The sequence below is a fragment of the Caloenas nicobarica genome, chromosome 3 (assembly GCF_036013445.1).
Source record: "Caloenas nicobarica isolate bCalNic1 chromosome 3, bCalNic1.hap1, whole genome shotgun sequence".
Classification (NCBI taxonomy): Eukaryota; Metazoa; Chordata; class Aves; order Columbiformes; family Columbidae; genus Caloenas; species Caloenas nicobarica.
The window spans coordinates 121,336,887-121,345,268 of NC_088247.1; the positions used below are offsets into that span (position 1 = coordinate 121,336,887).

Here is an 8,382-nt window from a genome sequence, read left to right on the forward strand (position 1 = left end):
GGGGGTGCTGAGCCTTTGCTTGGCGGGGCCGCGCTGCGCGGTCCCGGGGGATGCTGCGGGGCGGGGGGACGGAGCGGTGCCGGCTGTCCCGGGGGATGCGGACACGGGGGGTCCCCACATCCCCGGGCTGGGGGGGGCAGAGCTGGGGCGGGGAAGCTCCGGAGCGGGGCGAGGAGCGGGCGGGGGGGCCGAGCGCCGCGTCCCGCTCCACGGGGGAGCGGGGCGGGGAGAGGCGGCAGCCGGGGCCGGGAGAGCCCGTCCTGGGGCGGCGGAGCAGAGCGGACCATGCCGGGGGAGCGGGGCCGCCTCCCGCTGCTGCTGCTGCCGCCGCTGCTGCTGCTGCTGCTCCCGGCGGCACCGGAGCCCCAGGTGAGCGGGACCGGGGGGTCGGGGGGCGGCGGGACCCTCCGGAGGGTTTTGCGGGGGGGAAATGTCTCCTCTCCGCTCCCCTCCCCGGTGCCGGTGCGCTCGGTGTCCGCCCGCCCGTCTCCTGCCCCGCGCCCCAGCAAACAGGTGGGAAAAGCCCCGGGGGAAGCTTAAACGGGGCTTAAACCGGGCCCGGCCGGTTTTATCCTCTGTATTTTCCTTCTTACCCCGCACCTGAATCACCACCGAGTACACCGGAGGCGAAGAATCTTCCCGGTTTCGGGGGTTCTGCCGCGGTTCAGCATCCCGCGGGGAGCTTGAAGTTAAACCCAGCCCTAACAAAGAGCTGTTTATTAAAGCCGGCTACATGCCAGGCATCTATTTGCTTTTGCCTCCCTCCCTCTCGGCGTGGGGCACCCCAGAGCCACAGGCACAGACCGGCCCATCCCCATGACCCCCCAAAACCGCACTGAGGGCAGCAGAGGACAGCACGGGGCTCGGGCTGGGTTTTAGTTCTTCTTTGTAAACCCCCAGTAGCTCTTTGGAAAGGAGAATAACTTCACTCATGTTGGGGGGGGAGAAGAAACCCCCTTGGGCCAGGCGGGCTCTGCTTGCTTTCCCAAAGCTCATTTGTCCCCAGCTTTGTGCCACCCCGACCAGACCCTGCGCGCTCCCTCCCCGCGAACCTCTGAGCTCTAAAACTGCCTTGGCTTCGCTCAGCTCTTGCCCTTTCTCTTCGGCTTTCGGTCAGTTCCGCAGGAAACCCACAATACCGATGCCCATCTCCTGCGTGAGTCAGTCCCGCGGTAGCGATGGGTTTGCGAGCCGGAGCCGCGCCAGCGCTCCTGGCCCCGGCAGGGCTCACAAGACAGCTGTTTTCCTCTTCTTTTGTCATGTGGAAGCGGGACAGGGCTCTCGCTCCAGCAGGATGAAACATGAGTTATGGCATCTCTCCCAGGGCTCACAAAGCAATCGCGGCCCTGCCTGTAGCGCTGCCTGACCTGTTTAGATGTAGGACAGCGTGCCCGGGCTAAGGACTCCTTGCGTGGGCTAAAAACCCTCCTGCATCTGGGTAAACGGGAAAAAAAATAAAGTTGGGTATCTCAGGAGAGCTTTGATGCTGCAGAGCTCCTGCGCGAGCATCCCCCCGCAGCAGGTTGGATCCCGGCTGGCGTGGCAGCGCGGGGACCAGAGCGATGTCCCCTCTGTCCCCTCGCTGAGCGTCTGTCCCGTTTGTCCCCTCGCTGAGCGTCTGTCCCGTCTGTCCCCGCAGAGCTGCCTCAGCAGGCAGCAGCTCCTGGCCGCCATCCGGCAGATGCAGCAGCTGCTGAAAGGGCAGGAGACGCGCTTCGCCGAGGGGCTGCGGGTGATGCGGAGCCGGCTCAGCACCCTGCACAACTCCCTGGCCAAAGCCGCCCCCGAGCCGCCCCCCGGTGAGTCCCTGCTGTGTCCCCTCAGTCACTTCTGTGGCCTGGGAGGGGGCCGTGGGGGGCGCGTCGGGGTGCTCGGCGCTGTGACGGGTGGAGATTTGGGTGTCTCCATGGATGGAGGTGCCTGTTCCCGCGTTGGTAATTCGTGCTTGTGACTTCAAGCAGATTTGAGGAAAATAAGTTAAAGAGGAGATCTTGGAGGGACTGGGTGAACTGTGGCCCGGGTAGAGTTGGGGACAGGAGAGATAAGTCAATGCTCCCCCAAAACCTGAATGCTGACCCCCTCCCCGCATTGCTCTCACAGTTTCCTGCCCTGCCCTGCAAGCCCCGGCGGACGGGAAGAAGTTTGGGAGCAAGTATTTGGTGGAGCACGAGGTTCACTTTACCTGCGAGCCGGGGTTCCAGCTCCTGGGCTCCAGCACGCGGACGTGCCAGCCCGACGGCAGCTGGAGCGGGCAGGAGCCCCGCTGCGCAGGTACGGGACGGAATTTGGGTTTATTTAAACACGGGGGGTTATTGGGGTCCACCGAATGGGGAGGGAATTGTGGCTGTGCCCGAGTCCCAGCTCGCCGACGTCCCAGGGATGCTGCGGCTCCCGTGGCTGGAGATCTGGGGTTTCTCATCCTCAAGAAAAGCTGGAAATCAGCGGAGAGATGAGGGGTTGAGGCATCAGTGCAGCGATGGCTCCCGGCATCGCAGCAAACCTTTGTGCCAGGGCATTGGCAGCAGCCGGTGTCTGAGTTCAGCAAAATCCAGGGTGTTCCAACAAGACAGACCCAATTCCAGCAGCGTAATGATTTCAACCCCGGTCCATCTTTTTGAAACCCCCCATACCTGGTTGGGATGTGCCGTGGGGTACCAAAGCGGCCCGGGGCGTGCAGCGTTCCTGGGGCTTCCGTCCCCAAAGGAAATAAAGCTAAACGCGGCTGCTTTGTATTATTTTGTTTTTATTTTTTTTGCAGAGATCAGCGAGTGCTCCAGCAGCCCCTGCCAGAACGGCGGGACGTGCCTGGAGGGGCTGAACCAGTACAAGTGCCTCTGCCCCCAGCAGTGGACTGGAGCCACCTGCCAGTACCAGGCGCAGACGGGTGGGTGACCCCGCGCCGGGGTGGGTGACCCCTCCATCACCCCCCGGGCGTATTTCAACCCTCCCGAAATTGCCAACCGCAGCTCCCCCGGCGTGGAGCGTGACGGACGACCCGGCGTTCAGCCGCCAGCCCCGCTGCGCCCAGGTCGCCCAGACCCAGCAGTGCAGCTGCGACCCCGGCTTCCACATGAGTGGCACGGCCGCCAACGGGCTCTGCCAGGGTGAGCCGGCCCGGGGGGGCGCGGGGGGGACGGGGCGGGGGGTCTCGGCCGTGTACCCCCTGTTTTCTCCGCAGATCTCAACGAGTGCGAGGTGTACAAGCGCGACGAGGGGCCCCGGCTCTGCGCCCACCTCTGCGTCAACCTCCCCGGCTCCTTCCGCTGCGCCTGCCCCCCCGGGTACCAGCTCCTGGGCGACGGCAAGAGCTGCGAGGGTGAGGAAAGGCTGTGAACCTGCTCGCAACTTTTAATTTTTTCCCTTTTTTTTTTTTTCTGCTGGCTCGCGAGCGTCTCCGCGTGCGAAAACCTCAGTGGGTTTGCGCAGAGAGCGGTGGAAATGATGGAGGTTCGGGGGCCGGCAAACACGGGCGATGCTTTGGGGGTGTGTTTGTGGAGCTGGCCCGTGGGAATGGGATGGCCCCGAGCAGAAAAATCAGGTTAAAAGGCAAGAATTAGGCGGTGCGGGGTCAGGAGCTTCTCCGAAAATAAGGGAGTTGGGGTGTGGGATGGTGGGAGGCCAGAGCCATGCGGATGAGTCTCCTCCTGAAAAACGGGGATTTTTTGAGTTATAAGGTGTTGATCAACACTCCAAAATATGAATCAATGCAGTTGGTGGTGAGAAAGCTCACACTTTCTACTTTTCTCCCCGATTTCTGCGTGCGTTTCTGCAGCATCTTGCTGATGCTCCCAGCACATATCTGCAGTCAAAGCTCCTGATTTGATTGCCAGGCATCTTAATGGTTACAGAGCTGTTTAGAAAATAAAGAGAGATGTTTTTCCCCAACAATTTAGCAGAAAGTCAGGAAAACGAGCGGCCCCACGGCTGCAAAGCGCTGCCGTGACCCCTCGCTGGGGAGAGGGGAGCAGGCGAAGGACGGGAATTTGGGCCATTTAGCTGTTTTCAGCCACATTCTCTTATTTTTCTGACCCACACTTTTTTGCTCGTATTTGACCCGTTTCAAGGCACTTTTACCTCTTTTCCACCCAAAGGACCCCCTCGGTGGGGCGGGCTGGAGGTCCGGGCTCCCGTTTTGCCCCGTTTTGCCTTGTTTTCCAGACATCGACGAGTGCGCCCTGTCCCAGGACGACTGCCCGGGGGGCACCTCCTGCATCAACACCGGGGGGGGCTTCCAGTGCGTGAACCCCCAGTGCCCCCCGCCCGCCGGCAACGTCACCTACGTCAAAACCTCACCCTTGTGAGCGCAAAACCCAGCCCCGCTTCGTTGTTTTTTGGGGTGCTGGGCAGGGGGTGGGGATGTAGACCCCATAATTTGAAAATACCCAATATCGTTTTGCTTCTGCAGCCAGTGCGAGCGCAACCCCTGCCCGATGGAGAGCCGGCTGTGCCACCAAGCCCCCAAAACCGTCTCGTTCCACTACCTCCCGCTCCCCGCCAACGCGCCGGCCCCCGCGCCGCTGTTCCGCGTGGCCACGGCGGCGGCGCCGGGCCGGCCGGGACCCGACAGCCTCCGCTTCGCCATCCTGGGGGGCGACGGCCGCGGCCACTTCGTCATCCAGCGCTCGGGGCGTCACACCGGGGAGCTGGTGCTGGTGCAGAGCCTGGGGGGGCCCCAGACCGTCCGCGTGGACGTGGACATGTCCGAGTACCTGGATCGCGTCTTCCAGGCCAAGCACGTCTCCAAAATCACCCTCTTCGTCTCCGCGTATGAGTTTTAGGGGAGGTGGCAGCCCCGGGGCGGGGGGGTTCCCTGTGCCGAATCTTCCACCCGAAGGTGACAGTGCTGTGGCACCGGAGCTCCCCGTCTGCAGCCAACCCTCCTCCCCTCTGCGTTTTACAAAAAAATAAAAGCAAATGTGGTGCAAAATAAACCAGGGGTGCGGGGGCAAAGAATCACCCCCCCGGCTCCAGAAGGACGATGTCCCGCAGCCCCCGCACCGCCTGGAAAACGCAGCCTTGATTTCCTTTTTAATCCATACTTTAAGTTTTTCTTTAGGACAGAAGTTAAGCCGGTGTATGTGGCGGGGGGCTCGTTGCCACCACCGCTCTCCTCCCCGCCACCCCGGCGTCTGCTTGAGCTGCCCCCAGCCCCAAAAAATCCTCCCTTTTGGGGTGCAGAGAAACCCCCCAGGGAGGGGTCTCAATCCCCATGGATCAACCAGGATGGGGAAAAACCCCCGAGGTCCCCCCGCGAGCCCCGGCTGGCTCTGGGTGCCCCCCCGGCTGTGAATATGCCAATATTCCATTTTTCCAGGGGATCGCTGGGGTTCGGCGGTGACATGTGCGGGGGGGACACAAACACACCCCCCCAAGTTTTCCCCCCACCTGGGTCCCTGTCCCTGGGGGCAGCGCTTGTCACCCACACGCGTCACTCCCTTCTGCTGTTTTTTCGTGCCATTAAACGCTGATGTAGCCTCCGAGCGGGTACAAAGTGCCTCGGTCATGGATTTTTTTGGGGGTGGGGGGGTACAGCTTTCCAGTGGGAGCTTTTGAGGGGGCAGGACATGTCCCCACAGCACAAGGAGGGACATTGAGCGCTCGCTCCTCACCATGGCGGACAGAGGATGTTTGGGTTGGACGGCGGTGCCGGGCAGGGAAATATTAATAAATCCCAGGGTTGTGCTTGGGGAGGGAAATTAAAACCCGACGGGCTCCCTCCTCCACTACAGCGCTTAAAAAAAAAAAAAAAAAAAAAAAAAAAGAAGAAGAAAAAATTAAAATGGAACAGGTCTGCATCTCGGGATGCTCCCAAGCAGCAGGCGGTGAGGTTTTCCGGCCAGGAAAGGGAGCAGCGATCCCTGAAAACCGTCGCATGGTTTTAATCAGCGCCGCAGATAAGCGCGCAGCGCCGGCCGCCTCCCCGCGCGCCACCCAAAAACTGCCGCTGGAGGAGAAAAGCCGCCACAGGAAAGGAGCTGAAACGAGAAAGAACATTTTATTTTATTTATTTTTTTAGGAAAAGCTGGACGGGGAAAGAAAACCAAGTTATGAGACAGAAGGCTGCGGCTCGCTCTGCCCGGCGGGTTTGCCAGCGCGGTTGGACGCGCTTCTGTTACTGTGTTTTTGGGATAATAAAGAAATCCCGGCACTGGGGATGCGCTCTGCCGCACGATGGGGAGAAGGAGGCCGGGATGTGCCTCTCCCTGCGTCTCCATCACTGTTTCTGGCTGTGGTTCCTCTGATGGGGCAAACGACGTTTCATCGCCCTTGTGTCTCCCCCTCCGTGGCCTTGCCAGGCTCCAAGAGCCAAAAAAAAATCAGATAAATTCCTGCCGGGGCGGAATAGTTTCCGTCTGATGGTCCAACCGGCCGGCGAGGCTGGAGACACGCGTTTGGAGCTCTGCGCCGGAGGCTTCTTGTCGCCGCACGGCCCCAAAACGACAATATTTTCCAAATTCCCGAGGCCAGGGTGAGCTGGTTTCTCCTCGCGGGCCAGGACGGTGTCAGCCAGATCTCGCTTTCCGCCCCAAAACCGCTGCAGGTCGGTTCCCCAGTGCCGGGACGGGCTGCAAACCTCTGGCCGGCGTTTCAGCTGACTAAAGATATTTGTTTTCCCCTTCCCAGAGCATCTCACAGACTTGCCGGGGCTGGAATGTGCAGAGAGGCTCTTCTAGCCCTGGTAAATACAACTTCTCCTTGGGATAATCACATTTTGGAGCCCCCCAAATACGCTGGTTTGTCTCAAAATAGCTGGTTTTGCTTCTGCGTCCGCAGTCCCGAGCATCCCTGTGCTCCTCCTCGCCGTCGGGTTAACGAGATACATCCCTGTGAGCAAAAAAAAAAAAAAAATCATAATTATCTCCTTAATGCCAGGTGAAAATATGGATTTTATTAGCCCGAGAAGCCTCCACCGTGTCTCCTCCCACCTCGCTCGTTAAAACCCCGTTATGGGCTTTAACGAAGGGCCCGAGCGCTGTTGTTTGTTGGGGTTGCTACGTGCGTTGCTACGTTCTCCGCGCCGCCCCCCAGATCCCAGCGTAGCTGTGATACCCGAGAGCCCGGACCAGGGGAATTTCTTTAGCCGCTTTTGCCAAATTTAGTGATGCTCTGCGAAAAGTAAATTCTAAAAAAAAAGCCATTCAGGAACGTCTCAGCTTCTCAGAAGTGGATCCCCCCACCCCGACAACACAAACCCGTGTAGGAATATTTAAATAAACAGTTGCACGCGGCTCCTGGTGGCTCGTTTTTGTTTAAAACGTTTTTTTTGCAGCTGCGCAGCACCAGATGCAGGAGCCAGGCTTTTATTCGCGATTTTAAATCTTTATTTTTATTCCCCATTGCCTGGGGAGATGGTGCTGGGCCCCTCGGGCACTGGCTCCCGGGCCCGTGCGCCACATGCCAACGCAACTAATTAGCCCTAATTAGCCCTAATGCCGCTCAGCAGCCCCACCTGAGGCCCCTCCCGCGTGCCCAGGAGCCCTATTTGAACCCCGGACCTGCTGGTTCCCAGCTCAGCGGGTTTCCTGGCTTAACTTTAGGCTTAGTCTCCTCTCCGTGAACTTGTGCGATGAGCTGGGCTTTGGCTGGACTTGGCTGTGACCTCCTGCCCTGCTCAGGTCCCAGTCTGGTGCGTGAAATCATGAAGAAACAGCTTTTTATTTCCACGGACGCAAGGCCACGCTTTGTGCGAGGAGAAGAGCGTCCCTCGGGGTGGGAGTTCTCTCTTTTTTCCTTTAATTTCGTCTTTTTTTTTTCTTTTTTGCTGGGATTGCTGGCGCTGGAAAAAGGGAGTCGCACGTCCCGGAGAGCCTGCGGAGGAAAATAAAATGATGTAATTTAATTGGGATTGCTCCAGAAAGTTCTGACAAAGCCCCTTGGGAGGCAAGGTTAAAAGAAAAAAAAAAAAAATAATAAAAAAAAATTAAAATGGTCAGGGGCGTTCCAGCACAGACTTAAACCTCTTATTGTACAGTTATCAGCACAAACATTATGAGTTTTAGGGTGGTTTTTTTTTTTTTATTATTGGCTTCAATGACGCTCTTTAGCATTTTGTTCTGTGGTTCTATTAATGATTTCTGAATGAGTTTTCTCCTTTTTTTAATTAAAACCCAAGCCCCTGAGGTGATGCCAGCACAGGCGCCTCTTCCTCGGCCTTTTGCTGGGTTTAGCTTAACGTCTCTTCAGCTCTTTAACACCGGGTTTCACTGCGCTCTGGACACGACAGCCCCTCCTCTAATTAACAGTTTAATTACCTGAGCCTGTCGTAATTAACAGCGCCGGCCTCAGCGCTAATGAGGGGCGGGGCCGGCGCTCTCGCGAGGCGGCGCGGGCCGGAAGCGGGCCCGCGGCGGAGGGCGGGGCGCGGCGAGCGGACCGGAAGCG

At 59.0% G+C, this 8,382-nt stretch overlaps 1 protein-coding gene and 1 long non-coding RNA gene across 2 annotated transcripts; one reads left to right on the forward strand and one right to left on the reverse strand.

Moving 5' to 3' along the window:
* The first annotated feature begins 241 nt into the window (after positions 1-241).
* FBLN7 (fibulin 7) lies at positions 242-5,474 on the forward strand. Its single transcript, XM_065631787.1, has 8 exons — positions 242-369; positions 1,640-1,799; positions 2,101-2,271; positions 2,759-2,884; positions 2,967-3,104; positions 3,179-3,316; positions 4,159-4,297; positions 4,406-5,474. Exons 1-8 carry the CDS (start codon positions 286-288, stop codon positions 4,776-4,778), a joined length of 1,329 nt encoding a protein of 442 aa, XP_065487859.1. The 5' UTR covers positions 242-285; the 3' UTR covers positions 4,779-5,474.
* A 546-nt stretch (positions 5,475-6,020) lies between these two features.
* On the reverse strand, positions 6,021-8,341 carry LOC135987559 (uncharacterized). Its single transcript, XR_010606025.1, has 3 exons — positions 8,253-8,341; positions 7,497-7,809; positions 6,021-6,825 (listed from the first exon to the last, which is right to left on the reverse strand). It is a non-coding gene; the product is annotated as an uncharacterized LOC135987559 (long non-coding RNA).
* Positions 8,342-8,382: the final 41 nt, after the last annotated feature.

What these genes read in the sequence shown, in the direction of transcription:
- FBLN7 (XM_065631787.1), top strand. Translation starts at nt 286, where the DNA reads ATGCCGGGGGAGCGGGGCCGCCTCCCGCTGCTGCTGCTGCCGCCGCTG. An exon ending in CGGCGGCACCGGAGCCCCAG is followed by an intron (nt 370 to 1,639) that starts GTGAGCGGGACC and finishes CTGTCCCCGCAG; the next exon opens with AGCTGCCTCAGCAGGCAGCA. An exon ending in CGCCCCCGAGCCGCCCCCCG is followed by an intron (nt 1,800 to 2,100) that starts GTGAGTCCCTGC and finishes TTGCTCTCACAG; the next exon opens with TTTCCTGCCCTGCCCTGCAA.